The sequence below is a fragment of the Hipposideros armiger genome, unplaced genomic scaffold, assembly GCF_001890085.2.
Source record: "Hipposideros armiger isolate ML-2016 unplaced genomic scaffold, ASM189008v1 scaffold_411, whole genome shotgun sequence".
In the NCBI taxonomy this organism is placed as follows: domain Eukaryota; kingdom Metazoa; phylum Chordata; class Mammalia; order Chiroptera; family Hipposideridae; genus Hipposideros; species Hipposideros armiger.
Genome location: NW_017731761.1, coordinates 976,447 through 995,428, shown reverse-complemented (window position 1 = coordinate 995,428; position 18,982 = coordinate 976,447). Strand labels below are relative to the sequence as shown.

General features: G+C 47.0%; 1 protein-coding gene across 8 annotated transcripts in view; it reads right to left on the bottom strand.

Annotated features, from left to right (window-relative positions):
* Nucleotides 1-18,982, bottom strand: part of SEZ6L (seizure related 6 homolog like) — a 188,421-nt gene that overhangs the window by 47,897 nt on the left and 121,542 nt on the right. For all 8 annotated transcript variants that reach the window (XM_019663965.1, XM_019663966.1, XM_019663967.1 and 5 more), the window contains 7 exons: nucleotides 18,073-18,206; nucleotides 15,715-15,907; nucleotides 13,348-13,533; nucleotides 8,787-8,952; nucleotides 6,374-6,540; nucleotides 5,308-5,502; nucleotides 3,695-3,833 (listed from right to left, as the gene is read on the bottom strand). In XM_019663965.1, the coding sequence (XP_019519510.1) occupies nucleotides 3,695-3,833; nucleotides 5,308-5,502; nucleotides 6,374-6,540; nucleotides 8,787-8,952; nucleotides 13,348-13,533; nucleotides 15,715-15,907; nucleotides 18,073-18,206 (1,180 nt within the window). The remainder of the gene's footprint in view (nucleotides 1-3,694; nucleotides 3,834-5,307; nucleotides 5,503-6,373; nucleotides 6,541-8,786; nucleotides 8,953-13,347; nucleotides 13,534-15,714; nucleotides 15,908-18,072; nucleotides 18,207-18,982) is intronic.

The window sequence follows — 18,982 nt, the reverse complement described above, 5'->3', positions numbered from 1 at the left end:
TAAGTGCAGAGCATTCTGGTGGTGGTGGAGATGGGGAAGAGCCAGTGCAAAGGCCCTGAGGTACGTTTGTGGAACAGCAAGGAGACCATTGTGGCCAAATGGAGAGACCAAGGAGAAGAGTGGAAAGAAGCGAAATAGGAGACGTACCCAGGGCCAGAACACAGGGGATCTTCTGTAAGAACTTTGGCTTTTTCTCTGGATAGAATGTGAAGCTATTGCAGGGTTTTGAGCAGAGCATGAGATTGACCTGCCTTAGGTTTTCACAGGATCATGCAGGGTGCTGGGTTAAAAATAGCCCCAAAGGGGACAAAAGTGAGAAGGCTGCTGCAATAATCCTGGGATGAGTGGGTGGTGACTTGGACCATGGTGGTAGTATAGAGGTGTCAGAGGTGCTTAGACAACTCTGGGCATATGTTGACTCTTGAGTAGAATCACCAGGATGTACAGAGGACAATGGTACAGGGTGTGAGAGGGAGAGAAGAATCCAGTTCACAGCGAGTGTGCTGGAACTGGAGGCTCATATGGGTCCCGTGAGCTGATTGTTAACGGTCCAGGCATTTGGCAAGCCTGTTGGCATTATGTTGGGAGAGCCATGATGGGAGTATTGAAACCATAGAAACTGGCAAATGCTACCCATCAGGGCGTTGCTCCCCACCCACCCACTTGCCAAGAAAGCCAGTGATTGAACCTTTATCAGCTTTCCACTGCTGTAGAGTAACTCCAAATCTTTCTTGCCTGTGCGGCTGATAGAATGGACAACACCAGCTCCCTGTAAGAGTTTGAGTTTGCATCCTCTCAGCTCAAGGCAACCCATCATTTTGCCGAGAAGGAATGATGATGGCTCCAGGGTTGCTCAGGGATCATTGTCAGGGCGCTGAGGAGGGAAGTCAGGGGCCCTCTCTTCCAGTCAACACTCACATCTAGGGCACTGAGATGACCAGAAGAGAGAAAGTCTCCCCTCTTCCTGATGCTAATGTCAATGGTGACCTGGCTTTGGGGAAGGGTCTCTGCTTTAATTGCTCCAGGTTGCATCGGCTGCCCCATTGCATGCTTTACAGTGGAAATAAAACCCCATTCTGTGTCAAGCTGAAGGTTAATTAAATATTTGATGCCTGCAGGGGATGAAAGCAGGGTTTCCATTTTCTCATTTCCTTGTCCAGACCTCTGACACCAAAGGGAGACGTGGGCCAATCTTGGTGAAGTGAGATCACTTGTCTGGGAGGTGCATTGCAAGGAGAGGACGGCTGAATCTAGCAGAAGGGAGGGGACCACAGATAATTTCTTGGGGAGTGGAGTTAGAAGGGACCTTCTGCAAGAGAAGTCAGGAAATCAGGAGCTGACTGCACCTTTTCCTGGCTGAAGGCTGAGATGATTTGTCCGATAACTTCTGGGAGGGGCTCATACACCAGGACCATAAATTTATTTAATCACGAGGGCAATGGAGAATCACAGAAGGACTTCCTAGAAGAAGCTGTTTTAGAATGAAGTTTTCTATTTGAAACTTCAGCTGAGAAGATCCCAGAGCTACCTTTCAACCCTATGCCTCTGTAACCCCTACCCAACCGCCATGTTAAACTTCCTTTAAGTAACTAAATGAGCCACACCTTTTCCTCATTTCCAGGCTTTGCAACTGCTGTTCTCATTGCTGGGACTGTCTTCCTTTCCTCTCATCACTTGCCTACCTTCTCATCCCAGTTTAGATAGAAGTCACTTCCTCCAGAAAGCCCTCCTTGATTTTACTCAGACTCCCCCAGCTGCCTGTCCTTCCTGCCATTTCCCTTATTACACTGCATACAGTTTCTCATCCACCTCGCCCACTAGACACTGATGCAGAGACTGTTCCATTTTTCTCACAACTGTACCTCCAGCGCCAAGTCTAGTGCTTGCACACAGTAGGTGTACAGTTATTTTTTCAGAGTTAATAGAGATCATTTGATCCACTCCTCTCCAATATAAACTTTACTGCAGAAGGGACAACTATCAGAGCCTTTTCCATGCCTAAAACAGTGCTTGGTTCATAGCAGACACTCAAAAATCATGTCTTGAATAAATGAGCACTTTATCCCAAACTGTAGAAGTCAGAGGGATGAGAATAAGAGAAAGGGGGGAAGTTCTCATTGAGGAGTGCTTGAGTGAGGCAATGGGCAAGGGATGCTTAAGACCTGCCTTCCGCAGCTACAGAAATACCAATGTTCCGAGACCCTCATTACAGGTGAGAAAAAACAAGGTCCAGAGAGAAGCCCAAAGTTCCACAGCTGGGAGGCAGAGGAGACAGAATTCTCACCCAGGCTGACCTGGCCCCAAGCCCACAACAGGCAGCTGAGCAGTGTCTGTAAATCTTTGACTCAACTGGAACAGGAGGTCCTAGAACAGCCTCTGAGGACATTTCCATGGTCTCTAGGGGACAGCCTCCAAAGACAGCCACTCATATTTTCGCAATTTACTTCCTTCTTCACTTGCAAGGCTCCTCTGTAGAACCAGACAGCTCCCAAGTCCACCTTCCCAGCCATTGGGTTTGCACCACAGGCTTGAGGGGAGAACTGACCCCCAGAGGTCCTGGACGCACCCAGAGAGGCCCTTCAGCACTTGGCATCTTATTCCCTGCCAGCCATGGTGCCCGGGTCTGCCAGGAAGCCCTTTCTTTGGCTTCTCCAGACACCACCATCTATCTCTGTTTCCTTCTCAGCTTCACACAGGGCCGTGGAAAGAGCATGAATGAGCATCCACACAGCCTGGATTCAAATTTCAGCTCTGCTACTTGCTCGCTGGGTGGTCCTAATCCCGGTGATGGGATAGTCACTTTACCAGACAGTATTTTTGTGGGAGAATCCCTAAGATATACATGTTTAGGGCAATCACTGTTGCATCTGGCCCAGAGTAAGCGTTTTCCTTATCTCTGTGAGTGCCCTGATCCCTGAGGAATTGGTGAGGGGGAGTCCAGGACGGAGCATCTAACAGGGAACCCTACTAAGTAAAGAAACAGCCACACATGCAGTAAGCCCATTCACTACCGCATTTCTTTATTTAGCAATCATTACCTGATCACCTGCTGTGTGTCAGGCTCTGTGTTAGACCCTGGAGCAGAGATAAATCAGAGCAGGCCCTGACTGCAAGGACCTTCTGGTGCAGTTAAGAGGGACATATAGGAAACAAACGACTGCAGTACCGTGTTACACTGCCCTCCTCCTCTGGCCGCACTGGCGCCGTTCAGCCCTTTGAAAATGCTGTGCTTGCTCTTGCCAAGGGGCCTTTGCATATTCTGTTCCTGTTGGGTGCATTCACTCCAACTCACCCTTTAGTTCTGAGCTTTAGTATCAGAGATTCCCAGGGAAGGCTTTTCTGACCATCCTCTTCATATCAAATCCCCAGTATAGAATGTCCTAGCACCGTGCACCTCCCCTTACATCATTTATCAGAGATACAGTATGCAATGATCAGTGCATTTCCTCATTGAAGGCCTGCTTTCTTAGTAGACACAACTTCCTGAGCATAGGGACCTTCTCTCTGTGTGTATGATGTTGTTTCCATCACCATGGGGACCCCAGTTCTTTGCACAGCCCCTGACACATAGTAGATGCTTATTTAACATTTTGAAATGTTAAGAAAGAATTTTTTTTTTCTTTGAAAGAATAAAGGAGGACCAGTTTCTCCCCCAGTCTGGTTGGGTTGAGTGTCCCCACTGATAAATACTCACAATTGGATATCTAAGAAAATTCGTTTCTCCTCCCCTACGTGGATCTTCCAGATACAATCTTCACCTTCCACGTAGGGCTCTGGCCAGTTTGGAGAGAGCACCACCCCAGCCACGGCAGAGAGCTCCCCACCACACATGGCTGTAAGAGACACAGAGAGACACGCTAGACACGCTTTATTTATAAGGAAGCCAATGTGGGTTAGTGACTCAGAGTGTGGGCTATGAAGTCATACAGTCATGGTTCACCATGTATGATGGTCAGGTACCTTCACCTGGGAGGAATAAATTAGGGCTGGTCCCCTATCTCCTTTAGCTGAGAGCTGATGAAGGTGGAGCTGTAGTTATTTCAGGACCAAGGACAGAGTTCAAGGTGCTGATGAACCCTTAACAGCCCTGCTCTTGTGCAGGATGAGCAGTGGCTAAGAAATGGTACCCTCGAGTCAGGTGGCTCTGGGTTCTAGTCTTGCCTTTGCCACCAACAAGCTCTGTGACAAGGCACGTAACTTCCTGGGCCTCAGTTTTCTTTCTCTGTAAAGCTGAGTAACACCTTTGCTGACTTCATTGGGTTATTCTGAAGCTTAATTGAGCTCATGGGTGTCAGACGCAGCACAGTGCCCAGCACAAGGGACGTGCTCAGTAATTCTTAGTTAACATAACTGTGAAAGACCCCGGCTCTGAACGGGAAGTAGAGATGTGGCCGCGCCTGGTGCCTGGCCCTTTAAATTCCACTGTGTTTACCGCTTTGGAAAGTTCTCAATGTGGCAGAGGCCAGAGCACCAATAAATTCCGCTCTGTTAAACCAGCACATTTAATACAGAGATCAATCCCTCACCACGGCGAGTCTGTGATTTCACGCCAACCACCATCCAGGCAGTGGCTGCCAGGAGCACAGGTTCTCGTCATTACTTCCATGCTCCGCAGGCCTCCAGGCTCGGGGTGGCTCAGTGGCCTTGAATATGGGGAAAGGGGGGAGGGCAGGGCACTGGGGGCCCATGCAGATGAGGGTTCTACAAAGCCAACCCTGTCCAGAGGGACTCAGGGCACAGGACTCTGAGCACAGAGAGACCTGAGTTCCATCCCATCCTCTGCCAATTACCCTGATTGTGTTCTGAGGCGTGTCACTTCACAGCTTCAGTTTCCTCATCTATAAATGGGGTTAATAGTAAGGGCTGTAGCAAGGATGAAATCAAATAATGTGCACATATCACCTTTGGCAGAGTGCTTGCGACACAGTTTTTGCACTTTTATTAATGATGATGATGATTATTATTATTATTATTAATCAGGCTCAGGACAGCCCTGAGTTGTTGGGTGGGTTGTGCAAGAATGCACAGCAGAGGGGGATCCTAGGAGCTAAGCCTTATGCAGAAATCTTTTCATGAAGCTGTGCATTATGAGACCTGTGCTTGGAGGAAGGGGCACCTTTTAAAATTGATCGATGTTGTAATTTTCTCAAGGACAAGCAGCAAACCTGACCCAAAGGATAGTGAGAGCAAATGCTAAATTCGGTATGTACACTGGTGACATGCCTCTAAACTGGGGCCGCGGCCTTTTCATCTGAGGGGATGGAGGTCCCTGGGGCACTGTGGGAGGGGAGCAGCTGGGCCACTCACCTCTGCACAGGGGCTCGGTGTCATTCCAGTATGGGTCCCGCACGTTGATGCACTCAATGATGGCCGGGCCCTGCTCCAGAGAGTGGCCGGGGTCGCAGGTGAACTCCACAATGGTCCCGATGTTATAGGTTAGGTCAGAAGTGGTGAAGTTCCCATTCTGAATGTAGGGCTCGTAGCAGTGGCCTTTCTCAAAGGCTGGGGGTGGGTATTCAAAAGAGAGGAAGCAGCCCAGATGAGCCAGGCACCACTCACAGTGCTGTGTCTCAGAGGAGGGGTCCCTTCTTGATGACCAGGGGAGTTCCAAGGAAAACAGGACCCAGACACTGTGATCTGGTTATAGGTGACCAGCTGAGGGCCCTTGGACCATTCATTTGGCTTCTTGGGGTCTCATTTCTTTTTTTCATATTTAAAATGGGACTAGGGATTCCTGCCTTCCCAAACCCTGCAGAGTTTTTGTGTTTCAATTCCTTTTATTATCCCATAAGGACCCTTCCCAGGTCCCATAAGTAAGAGTGTTGATTTCTGACACTTGAAACCATAAGTTTGTGTAAGAGAAAGACCAATGTAAGGAAGACAGCACTGAAAGTCCCCCAAAGGGACATGCAATACCCAAGAGCACCCTTTCTTAAAGGGTCAGGGCTGAGCAGAAGAGGCCCTTACTAATGCTTCTTGGAGGAAGCTCTCACTGAGTAGAGCAGAGCTTAAGGGTCCACATTCAAGCTGGACAGAAGTCTTAGCTCTATGGTTTCTAACTGGTGGCTTTGGACAAATCACCCCAATTCCGTAACCTCAGTTTACTCATCGAAAAGATAATAACGGCTCTCACATTGCAGTGCAGTGAGCATCAGATGCACACTGCACACGAGACACTGGGCATATAGTAAGTGCTCAGTAAATGGTAGGCATAGTTATTAGTAAAGCTAAGTCTGCTTTTGAAAATCCAAGGGTCAGTCTGGCCATTAGGCCTCCCTCCACCTTGGCCAGCCAGATTTCTACCTCCCAGGACCCAGCCCCCATCCTGCCATGCTCCCCCTGCTCCCACACCATCGCCCCAGGAGACACTCACCCTCGAACCGGATGTTGAAGGCTGAGGCTGCCTGGGCCTGGTCAGATGCGAACTCGATGCGGATGCTGTTGCCTTCGCTCAGCAGACCCTCGAAGGGGACGCTCTCGGTTTGAAGGGAGTCATAGAGAAGAGCGGACTTGTTGGTCAGCCCACTGTAGACCATCATCCTGGCAGTGGGAAAAGGAGGAGGACCAACAAGAGGCTTTCCTGGGCCACTGCCACACAGCAGCCAGAGGGGTGCGCAGTGAGCAGAGCGCTGCATTTCCACACCCAAATCCTAGTTTAGCCCCTTCCTTGCCCAGGTGACTTGCTTTACCTTCTAGTCCCTGTTTCCTTTCTTTAGAATGCTTGTCCTAGACTTGTGGATTGCTTCTGGGGTTGTAGGGAAAGTGATGTGGACAGTGTAATAAACCAGGCGAATTACTTGATATTGATCATTATTACTTATTGAACTGTTGAGATTAATGGGCTGACATCATTTCTGAAACAGTGGTATATATAGTCAAACATTCAGAGTCCTGACTCTGTACCTTCTGAGCTGTGTGACTTTGGACAAGGGCACGTCACCTCACTGAACCTCTGTTTCTTTATCTGTAACATGCACACAATCCCACCTCCATGACAGTGTGGGGATTAGAGACCATGGGTATATAAATTGCCCAGGCACAATAGGTATACAAGTCAGCTTTATGAAACATCTGACCCCTAACAGGCTCTGTTTCTGATTGTCATTCTCTGAGAGCTCTGTGCGGGGAACCAGGAATCCTGATTTCCACTTTCCAATTCCCCACCAAATGAGTGCACACACATCTCAACACATCTTGGGCCTCAATTTCCACACCTATGAGAGGAAGGATCCTAATGTCTTTCTGACCTATCTTATAGGTGGGCTTTGAGACTGTGACCTGGATGGCCCTGAAAAATAAAATGTGTTAGACAAAGTGTTGGTATTCACATTAATTAAAACCATTTGAAATTTGGTTCCAGTTTTGGTGTTTTTAAAGAAATTATGTAAAAGTAGAGACGAAAACAGTATACAAATTCGGTCAGTTATTTTTATGGAGTCATAAACAGGCGTTTTAAATCCTTTGAACTTTTTAACCATGACCCACAAAAAGGCTTTATATTAAGTTGCCCAAATGAATTTCTAATGTCACCAAAATGCATAAATGTTAGCGTTTATTCATGTTGCCATGTGTCCACTGTGTCTGGAATGAGGAGTGAGGGGTTATCCCAAGAGTGAGGAGGGACCTCTTCACAGTCTTCTAATCCCTGCTGACTCTGTTGTGTCTTGGGGGTCATGTCCCAGGACTCCTTTTTCAAAGAACTGAAGACTTTGGCTAAAAAGATCCCTCGAGATCTCAAAATCTCTGTAGTTAATCTTCCCCCAAATAGCAATATTCTAGCTATGTTCTATAAAATGTCTCAGATCCACATACCGTTGGTCTGTGGTCAAATGCGTTTAGGAAAAGCTGGGTTAAATAAAAATGAAACACTTTGCCAGTAGGACTTGTCAGTGCCTTGCTGGCTAATGTACGTTAGTCCCTCCCAAGACAGGGGTTGGTTATCTGGTGTCTCCCAAACATGTTTGACCAGAGTACCCACCTTTTATGCTGCATATTATGGGACTGGCATTTAGATAGACTTTGTTTTGGGGAAAATCTTAAAAGCCTTTCTTCATTTCTCTCCTCTACTCAGAATTCTTCCATGGCTCTCTATAGCCTATAAAAGCAGCCTGGCACTCAAAGCCCTTTAATGTATGACCCCAATTTACCTTCATGGCTTTATTTCCTTCTCTTCCAGAGAACCCCTATCACAGCCCCGCCCCCCCCCCCAACAGACTTGCCAACTCTTCCCTCTACATCTTTGTTCTCTTCCCCTCCCATTTTCCCAGCTTGGGATACTACTCCTACTGTATTTTTGGGTTCCCTTATCCTCTCTCTTTCCAAGGTTTAGATCACTTTTCCCTAGTTAGTTCATGTGGGTAAACCTAGTTTTTTCCATGTCAGCTTCTTATCACATCAGGAACTAACGTTCTCTACTTTTCTCCAGTTCTCCATGAAGCCTAGTACGTGACTGTGCACAGGGCAGGTGCTAAATCAACACTCCTTCTTTGTTCAGCTGCAAAAAGGGATGTGCAAGAGAGAGAATGAGGCAGTGCGATGTGGGGGACCTGATTCCCCTTTTGCCTCTACCCTGCTGTGTGACCTAAGGCAAGTCCCTTTCCCTCTGTATGCCCTAGCTTCCTTACCCCCAAAAGGATGAGATCGAAGCTGATGGTTTTGCCACCGTCCCCACCTCTTCCTTGACTTCCATGAGCCAGAATTTCAGCCATTTCAAGACTCCAAATCCCTAGCCACATTCTAACACTCCGGGAGGGAACGAAGCTGGCTGGGGACCCTCAGAGGTTTACCTGTCCTTCTCGTGCAGCGACAGCCTCTCAAAGTGCAGATGCAGCTTCTGACCCTCTGGAGCTTGGATCGTCCACACACAGAACTGACTCCCATTGGTGTTTCCAGGGTAACTTGGGGAGAGGACGCGGCCGATGGTGGCATTGTGCACAGCCCCTCCACAAGGGGCTGGGGTCAGAAGGTAGGGGTGAGTGGGCAGTGAGAGGAGAGGAGAGGAGAGGGGAGGAGAGGAGAGGAGAGAGAGAAAGTGAGTGTTTCGACCACCTCCCCCGATCCCCACCCCTGTCCTTTTGTGTGAGGAAACAGGATGGGAAGATGGAGACCATGGAAAATCCCTGTCTCCTTGGTGGGGTTCATCATATTTGATAAGATATCTTATTCCATGATTATAACCATGATCATGTGTGTTTCATGGTAGAGAGTGACTGTGATTTAAGGATGCTTTCATGGTGCTGGATGTGCCCTGATTCTTAGTTATAAAATTGTAATCAAGACAGACATAAGTAGGCAGTTACAAAAGAAAAAAATATCCTTTTAGTACTTAGTAAGCACTCAAACTTCAGCCCCACTAATAATCGAAGAAATGCAAATCTAAACTATATTCTGTTTTCATTCACCTAAATTGGTCAAGACAAAAAGTGACAATAATCTGGAGGCTGTTTTCAGGACTGGTTAGAATGCAAACTGCTGTGACCTTTCAAAAGAACAACTTGGTGAAAAATCTAGAAACACTTTGACCTAGTAATTAAGGTCCTGGGAATTTATCCTAGGAAAAGATTTAGAGATTTTTCACATAAAAAATATTATGAATGAGGATGTTCACTGCTAGGTTGTTTCTATGAGTGAAAAATGAGAAACAAAATGAATGTTCACTCACAGATGCTTGGTGAAATAAATACATTTCACTTATATAGTTTTTTAAAACCCTGTTCTCAAAAAATACTTGAAGACTGGCCGAGTGGCGCATTGGTTAAGAGTTGGTTTGGGACGCCAGCTCTGAGCAGCAGGGCCCTGGTTCGGATCCCACATTAGGGTCAGTGATGCTGCGCCCTCTACAGCTAAGATGGTGAACAAAAGGACAGCAACTTGTCTGTTCCCCTTCCCCGATTCCCCAACACTGTCCCCCTCCCCCAATTACCCAATAAAATATTTTTAAAAATACTTGAGAATATAGGAAAATGCTTATCATATTTTAGGTGGAAAAAAGTTAGAAAATGGTCTGCCATACCTATTTCAATGAACTACTGTATATGCAAGGATCAATTGAGACCGTGAATATAAAATTATCTACTCCTACCTTTTTTTGTGTGTCTTGAAAATTTTTTTTTTACCACAACCATGTACTACTTTTGTCATACAAATCTAATACATATTAAAAAGTGATTTGTGAACTGGGAAGAGTTACACAAGTGTGAAGAGGTGGGTAGTCTTATTCTTGTTCTTAGGAGCTATTTGATTTTCATCAAATGTTTGTTGAAAGACTGCACAACTGATGAGGACTTGCAGTAGGACAGAAAGGTCAATGGCTCTCTTTGCTGTGGACCCTGCTGTGACCCACAGTGAAGACATTGCCAAGAAGCCCTGTACTTCTTTCAGGACCACGCACGGAGAACCAAGTGGGTGGCCTGTGTGCAAGCTCTCTCTCTCTCTCTCTCTCTCTCTCTCTCTCTCTCTCTCTCTCTCTCTCCAGACTGCCTTCCCGTCCTAAGTTGAAGGTCAAAATTGGCCTGCCCCACGTGTCTTCTGTGGAGCTAGGACAAGTCACTGAAGCTCTCTGAACCCCGAGTTCACTGTAAAATGGCGACAAAAATTCCACCCTTCTTAGAGGACTGTGGTGAGAAACCAATAACATGAGGCATGTAGAGGGCTAGGCGCAGTCCCTGGCACAGAGTAGGTATTCAAAACATAGCCATCATTATTGCCTTGTGGCTCAGGAGCCGAGGAGATGGAGGACGCTGTCCACGGTGTGGGCACTGGCCATCTGTCCTCCCCAAGCTGCCCCGCATTTGCTGCCTTTTTGCTCCCCTTTCTTGCCTTATTAAGCCGACTGATGGCTCTTTTGGTTTTAATTTGCCAGCTGTGGCTCGCCATCCATCTTTCTTAGCACAAATTGAGGCTTAATTCCTTCCTGATTTCACACATAGATAAGAATTAACGTGAGAGAGGTGTGGAGACCAACTGCCCTATGGTTTCAGGGTTTTTTTGTGCTTTTTTTCTTTGTAAAAAAGAAAAGAAGAAAAATTCTGAAGGGCCTTGGGGGAACAATGCTGCGAGAATTAAACCTCAGAATTTCTCATCAGCTCTCATTTGCTTTTTAGATTCCACTGATTATGAATGCCTGGAGGGCAGGAATTATGTCTATTGTCCCCAGTACTCTCCTTGTACATGGCTCGTGGCCTGACCCATAGAAGGCATTCAGTTAATATGGGCAGCCTATCCTCTCCTGGTCACATCAGGACTTTTGAGAATCTAATAGGGTTTTGCTGTCTTGATGGCTGAGGATGGTTCAAGGATTTGCTCACTGGAGCAGGGACAGTATGGTATTGCCCAGTGCGTCTCAATTTATAACGTGCACATGAATCAATCAAAGGTTGTGTTAAATGTAGGTGTTGATTCAGTTGCTCTGATGTGAGGCTCAGGATCCTGCATTTCTAACAAACTTCCTGGTCTGCAGACCGCATTTTGAACTAGTGAAGGTGTAGTAAGAGAAAGCAAGGGTCTGAATTCAGTTCACTTTTTATCTGATGACTTTGGGCCAGGACCTACATACACCTCCATGAGCCTCGGCTTTCTCATCTGTAAAATGGAGATAATGGTTCACCATGTAGGATTGCGGTGAAGATGTACTGCAGCCCTGGCATGGTACTCAGTGCATACTGACTGGGGTCAAAATATGGCAGCCACCACACCAAAAGCACAAGCAACAAAAGAAAAGCTAGATACATTAGACTTTGTCAAAATTTAAAACTTTCTTTTGCCTCAAAGGAAACTATCAAGAAGAGAAAAACAACCCACAGAATGGGAGAAAATATTGGCAGGTCATATATCTGATAAAGGTCTAGTAGCCATAATATATGAAGAACTCTTACAACTCAACAATAACAAGACAAAAAAACAAATAAAAAATAGGCAAAGGACTTGAATAGACATTTCTCCTAGAAGATATACAAATGGCCAACTAGCACATGAAACGATGCTTAATATTATTAGCTATCAGGGAAATGCAACTCAAAATCACAGTGAGAGACCTTCACACCCACGAGGGTGGCTACAATAATAAAAAGAAAACGTGGAAAATAACAAGTGCTACTGAGGTTGCGGAGAAATTGGTACTCTTGAACATGGCTGGTGGGAAAGTAAAATGGTGCAGCCACCGTAAAAAATAGTTTGATTGTTCCTTGAAAAGCTAAACATAGAATTACCAAATGACACAGCAATTCCACTTCTGGGTATACCCACAAAAGAAATGAAAATATATGCCCACACAAAAACTTGTACACAAATGTTCATAGCAACATTATTCACGATAGCCAAAAAGTGGAAACAACTGAAATGTCCAGCAATGAATAAACAGATAAAATGTGGTCTATCTACACAATGGAATATTATCCAGCCATAAAAAGGAATGAAGTTCTGGGCCGGCCGAGTGGCGCGATGGTTAAGAACTGGCTTGGGACGCCAGAGGGCCCCGGTTCGGATCCCACATGTGAGGGCCAGTGACACTGCCCTCTACAGCTAAGATGCTGAACAACAGCTCGATCTGGAGCTGGGCTGCCGTGAGTCTCTGGAGACGGCGTAGGCTGCAGCCCCTGCTGCAGTGGGTTGCCATGGGCTACCGTGTGTAGCCAGCAGCCAGCGTGAGCGGCCAGTAGCTGCAGTGAGCGGCCGTCCAGAAGCCGGCGACTGATCTGCCTTGCCCGGGAAAAGCGCAATGATGGTGCCAGCTTGGGCCAGTGAAGCAACGTCCTCCACAACTAGACTGAAGACCAAAACGACAGCAACTTGTCTGTTCCCTTTCCCCCAATTCCCCAGCACTGTTCCCATCCCCCCAATTCCCCAGTAAAAATCTTTAAAAAAAAAAAAAGGAATGAAGTTCTGAAGCATGCTATGATATGGATGAATCTTGAAAACAATATGTTAAGTGAAAGAAGCCAGTCACAAAAGATCACGTGTTATACGATACCATTCATCTGAAATGTCCAGACTAGGCAAATTCATAGAGACAGAAAGCATAATGGTGGTAGCTAAGGGTTGAGGAGAAGGGAAGAGTGAGGAGTGATGGCTGATGGGTACAGGGTTTCCTTTCTGAAGTGATGAAATTGTTTTGGATCTACATACTGGTGATGGTTACGCAATATTGTGAAAAGTGTCCCTAATAGTCAATTTTATGATACATGTACTTTATGACATAAAAATGTAAGTGGCAGCCATCATCTACATTTGGAGCAGTCTCTTCTCCTGGGCTGAGAGCCTATCCCTAAGGTCAGTCTTAATGTTCTGGGGGTTGGTCTCCCCGCTCCTAGTGGACCCTCCGTGTCCGGCCTGGCTGAGGCTGGCGCGCACCTGAGCAGATGGGTTCCCGGCTGCTCCAGTGGGGCTTAGAGGCGTTGATGCACGTCAGCGTCTTGGCACCCTGGAGCTCGTAGCCTAGGTGGCAATGGAAGTGGGCTACCCCGCCCGAGTGCAGGTCCATCACTGTGACATCCCCGTAGTCGGGCCGGCGAGGAAAGCTGCAGCTGAGCATGAAGGCTGGGAAGAAATGCAAAGGTAGACAGTCAGTCCCACTGAGCAGGGAGATAAAGGACGTGACCCACATCCTGGGAGTAAATTTGTGCTGAGTAGAAAAGACGAGGCCCCCCCCGGGGACTCCAGAGTGCTGGGGCAGGGTATTTTTGTGACTCTCGTTGGTCATATGATGCGGAGACTGCCAGGTGAGCACTTTTTTCTAGGCTCAAAGCTCCCAACCTTGCCTAACCAGAGACAGCAGGTTTGGGGTGAAAAATGAGTTCCCAAATCTCACTGGGGCCTCTTTCCACATGGACCTAGAATGGCCTTCTCCTTGGGCATAGAAAAGGGGCAATATCACCCAGGTAGGGTGGTCCCACCTGCACGCAGGTGTTTGTTAAAAATGCAGACTCTTGGACCAGAATGAGAATAACCAGCTCTTCGGGAAATGCCAGAGGATTTGAAAAACAGTTATGCGGGTAGGGAAGGGGTCGGGCTCTGGAGAGAGATCAATGTGGATTTCCATCCTTACTCCATCCCTGAGCAAATGCATGACCTTGAGAAAGTGACACAGGGCCCGGAACTTCACTCCCCCCTCATCGTTCCAGTGGAAACTGCTCCTTCCTCATGGGCCGTGGTAAGGATGACACGGGGAGTGCCAAGGAAGGGCCTCCTTAATCCAATGTCTGGCAATCAGCACTCACTACATGGGGGCAGCAGAAGGGCATGTGTGGTCCCATTAAGCTCCTCAGTTTCCATAACAGGATGCTAAATCCACCTTAGCTCCATTACGGATTATGGTCTGATCTCTCCTGCAGTGCGGAATATTTGTATTCCCAGTACTCACTAAGGAGGAAAAAATTCAAGTTCATGGCTCAACAAGCTATTTTCCCCCCCATTTTTAATGAATTAAGACAACAGAGGGGAGTGTCAATATTGAAAAGCTGTGATGAAATAGATGCTCCCATATACAGTCATCTACTTGTTTCCAAAACATCCAGGGAGAAGTGAAAGATACATTGTTTTGCAGATGTTTGGTCAATTTAATACAAAGGTGGATCATCCCCAATACCCAGGTGGATGGCTAACGACTCCACGTTCCGTTCAGGTAGTTGGCAATCTCCAGGGGGAGCCCCTGGTGAAAGGAAGGGATGTGAGGTTGTGGGAACTGCCCAGGAGCTGGGAAAATGCGATCCCAATGAGGTGTGTGTGGCGGGGAGATAGACAGAGGGAGAAGGAGCGAGAATGGAGGGTGGCAATGAAGAGACAGCAAGAGGAAAGGAAAAAATAAAGGGAACAACAAAGAAGGGAAGTAAAGTGAAGGAAGGAGAAACGAAGGAAGAGAGATGTGAACAGAAAGCAAAAGAACAGAGACTTTAAAAACAGATAAAATGAGGGTGGGGGTGGGGGGTGACCGGTTAGCTCAGTTGGTTAGAGCGTGGTGCTGATAACACTAAGGTTGCCAGTTCGATCCCCGCTTGGGTCACTGGGAGCTGCACCCTCCTTGAAAGAGTCAGCTATGCCATTGTAGCATGAAAGCAATGTGTAACCAATGACCATGGCTGTTCCCCAACAAAATGAAAAAAAAAAAACAAAACAGACAAAATGGAAAAAAAAAAAGACAGATTGTAGAAGATGCACAGAGACAGAGGCTCTTTACCAGAAGTCCATGGACTTTCATGGGATTCATGTATCAAACACAGGAGCCATGAACTTGAATGGAGATAAAGGGGCTTGCTTATTTTCATGAACATTTAACCGAATTGTGGTATTTCCTTCAATCATGAATGTAGGCAACACACTGTAACATATTCGTGGAACCTGTGACTTTGTTGCCAAGAGAAATCACAGATATTTTCACGTCATAATGGATGTCTTGACATATTTTTTACGCTTCTCCTTACTTTGAAACTACAGTAATTATCGGAACTGCCTGGAGATGTTATTTAATCTGTTCATAAAGAAGCATGTGGATTATGAGATCGATTAAAACAATATTTTGACAACTGTAATTCAATATGCCTGGTTTCCTTCTTCATTGTATACATTTTATTTTCAGCTCTTAAAACATTATCCTGAGAAGAGGTTCATTAAGTTTTACCAAGCTGCCAGCGGGACCCCTGGGACAAAAAGTTTGAGAATCCTTGGCTCCAGAGGGAAACTGAGGCACACAGCTACCTCCCATCAGCCTTGGCCTGATCCTACCCTGGTAGTGCAGCTGGAAGGTCCCAAGGCCATCGTCCTGGAAGGTCCGGAAGTAGACAGAGATAGTGTTGGTGGGGCTTCGGATGACCTGCCCCTCTACCAGGAGTGTCTGGTTGGCCAGGATGGTCAGGGTGTGGCCGTCTACTCCACGAATGGAGAGCAGCTCCCCCTCAGACAGGTTCACGCTCTTCACCTGGGGACAGAGAAACTCAGTTGTGTTTGAGCCAGGCCCCCCCAACCAGCCCCAGACACTACCAACATAGCACCCCTTAACCAGCCCCTAGTCAATGGGACAGACAGGCCCCAAGCCGCAGCCCTGGAAATATCTGGGCTCCTCTCCTCTCCCCAAAGGCTGAGGGGACAGAGGGAGACCAAGATGAAGATCAGAGGCACTGCCAGGACCTGTGAGCCCCTACAGCTGGGTCCTGTGGGAGGTTTCTGGGTGCTGGCAGCTGAGGTAAGTTCTCCTGGAGCTACTGGGGACGTTTCCATGTTGCTCAGTGTCCCCAGTGCCTAAGATAGTGTCTGACACACAGTAGGTGCTTAATAAATATGATAGAATGACGGAATGCATCTCCCCCCTTTCTGCATGCATTGGTGAGGGAGCAGCGGGCCTCATTTCTAGGTGCCATGCTCTTGTCCTCCTAAATGGTGGTTCCAACTCCAGAGACTCCTCAAAGAACCATGTTCTTGGTACTCTCCCGGCTTGGAGGAGAAAGAAGGGAGATGCGTTAGGTGTACACAAGGACATTGAACAAATGGAGCGGGGGTGGGGTGGGGACTTTAGTCCTTTCCTAGTGCCCAATTTGGATATTTATGCCTCTCCCAGTGGAACCTGGAATCCCAGCCCTTCTACCCCTTATCTAAGCAAGGCAGGCCTCCCCTATAAGCCCTCCCTCTTTCAGGCCATCTATATTACTACTCTCTTTTCTCTTTGATAAACTCCTATTCATTGGCCAAAGTCTCACCAAAATTGCCCTCCTCTGTGAGACCTTCTCTGACTACCAAGGAGCTTGCCTGTCCCTCTACTGTGATTCTACAGCATCTCCTATAAACATCTACTAGAGGCCTTTTCAAATGGCATCCTGATGTCTTTTATGCATGCCTGTCTCAATTACAAAATGGTGAACTGCTTTAAGGCACATCATCATATCCCCCAATGTCGACAGCTTGACTGGAACATAATAGGTGCTTGATGAAGGAATTCTGTTGTGCCTGAGAAAGGGCTCCCAACAGTATTAGACACAGAGTGAGTCTCTCCATGCTATGGAGGAAAGTGTTCATTAAGTGCTTGAATCAGAAGGACTGCAACTTTTCTCCATCTTATTTTAATTGCATGAATATTAAGTACCTACTACGTGCCACGTACTGTGCTAAGCTCTGGGGGCTGCAAAGACCACAGGTTCTGCAGCTTACGTTTGATCTTTTTTGTACAAGTCGGAAAAACCTTCCTAGAGTAAAGCTCAGGCCATACAACTGAGTCTGCTCAGAAACTCCTGATGACTCTTTATTACCCATTAGAAAAAGGCTCATATCTGGAGCTCTAACCTTGGCCTGGAAGGGTCTGCCACCACGTGGTCCTGGCCTCTTTTTCCAGCTTCACCCTGCTCCTCTCCTCTGTAGAACACTGAACTGGACAGTTCACCACTGCCAGGCATGTCTCCACAGTCCATTTTAAAAAGGACTTCTAACGATGGGGTGGTCATTTGGGCAAGGCCTGGATCTAAGGTGAGCATAGCTGGTAACATGCACCGAGCGTTCTCTCTCTCTGTGAGGTTCTGGTTGACTGCTCTCTGTGCAATGTCATATGCATTCCTTTCCCAAATGCTATAAAGTAGTAACATTATCATCTCTATTCTACTGATAGGGAAACTGAGGCTCAGAGAGGCAAAGTCCCTTGCCCCAAGTCACGCAGCTTTAACTGATAATGCTGGGACTGCGAACCCAGATATTTGAATACTATGATACCCTGCTTTTCCATTCTTAGTTTACAGGCAAAAATGTACAAGTCAAAAAGCCAGGTGAGGCTTCCCTGAGTGTGTGTGTGTGTGTGTGTGTGTGTGTGTGTGTGTGTGTGTGTGTGTTTGATAAGCAGAGTATTAAAGGACTTTCCTTCTGGGTATCAGGACTCACAATTTATCAACATGCCCCCTTCCCTCCATGAGTGCCAAGCTATCTCAGCTGTTCCCTGAGTTGGGAGCTCCTATTTATTTGCCAAAGCCTAGCCTAAATTGCCCTGGCTAGGGCAAAGAGAGAGCCAAACTAGTTAGGATGATAACAGTGAGCTGAACTCAGACAACCCTTCAGAGACTTCCTGCTGGGAGAGGCAGCCACTTCAGGGCACCTTTCTGTGGTTACCTGGAGCTCCACCCCATAGCCTGTGTAGACGGTCACGTTGTACGTGCACTCCAGGAAGTTGTTGAGGGGCAGCGGTGGGTAGTCACTGGAGTCGATGTACCCTTCAGGATCAGAGAGGCTCACACTGCAGAGAGCTGGAGGAAAGCACGTCTAATTATGGCACCGAGAACAGCTCAGAGGTCATGTCTGAGATGGGCTATGGGGTAGAGCAGGGCCGCTGGAGGAACCTGTGTTCTCCTGTCCCCACCCCTCCCATTGCTGTTAATTCTCCTTCAGCTCCAGAGTCAAATGATAATCAAAACAGCAATAGCTGACCCGGAATCACTTACTACGTGTTGCTAGGCACCATTCTGACCAGTGGACAGGGGTGAGACTCCATTCATCTTTACAGGGACTGGTATTTTGTGCCCGTTTTAAAGACAAGTAAACCAAAGATCAGAGAGGGGCAGCATCTGGGCCAAGATCACACAGCGATCAGGGTTCAAACCCAGAGCTCACACTCTTCAATGAGTGATCAAAATTGCATGTGTACAAAATCCACGTATGATGACAGTTGGTGTCTCTTCTCTGTTGGACGATGGAAAGGAAGATAGAAGAAGAAAGACTGGAACATGGAAGTATATTTTATCAAGTCTAGAGAAGAACATGTAATGGTGAAAGTAAAAGCACTTTGAAAGGGCTGTGTACTGCCTTCTAGGCAGGCTAAAGGATTCTGTTCCAAGATGGAAAGGTTTGGAATCCAGCTCTTTGGGCAGGTTGCTTGATGTCTCAGGGTTTCAGGAGTCTCATCTTTATTTTTTATTTTATTCTTTTATTTATTTTTTTTAGATTTTTTTTATTGGGCAATTGGGGGGATGGGAACAGTGCTGGGGAATTGGGGGAAGGGGAACAGACAAGTTGCTGTCATTTT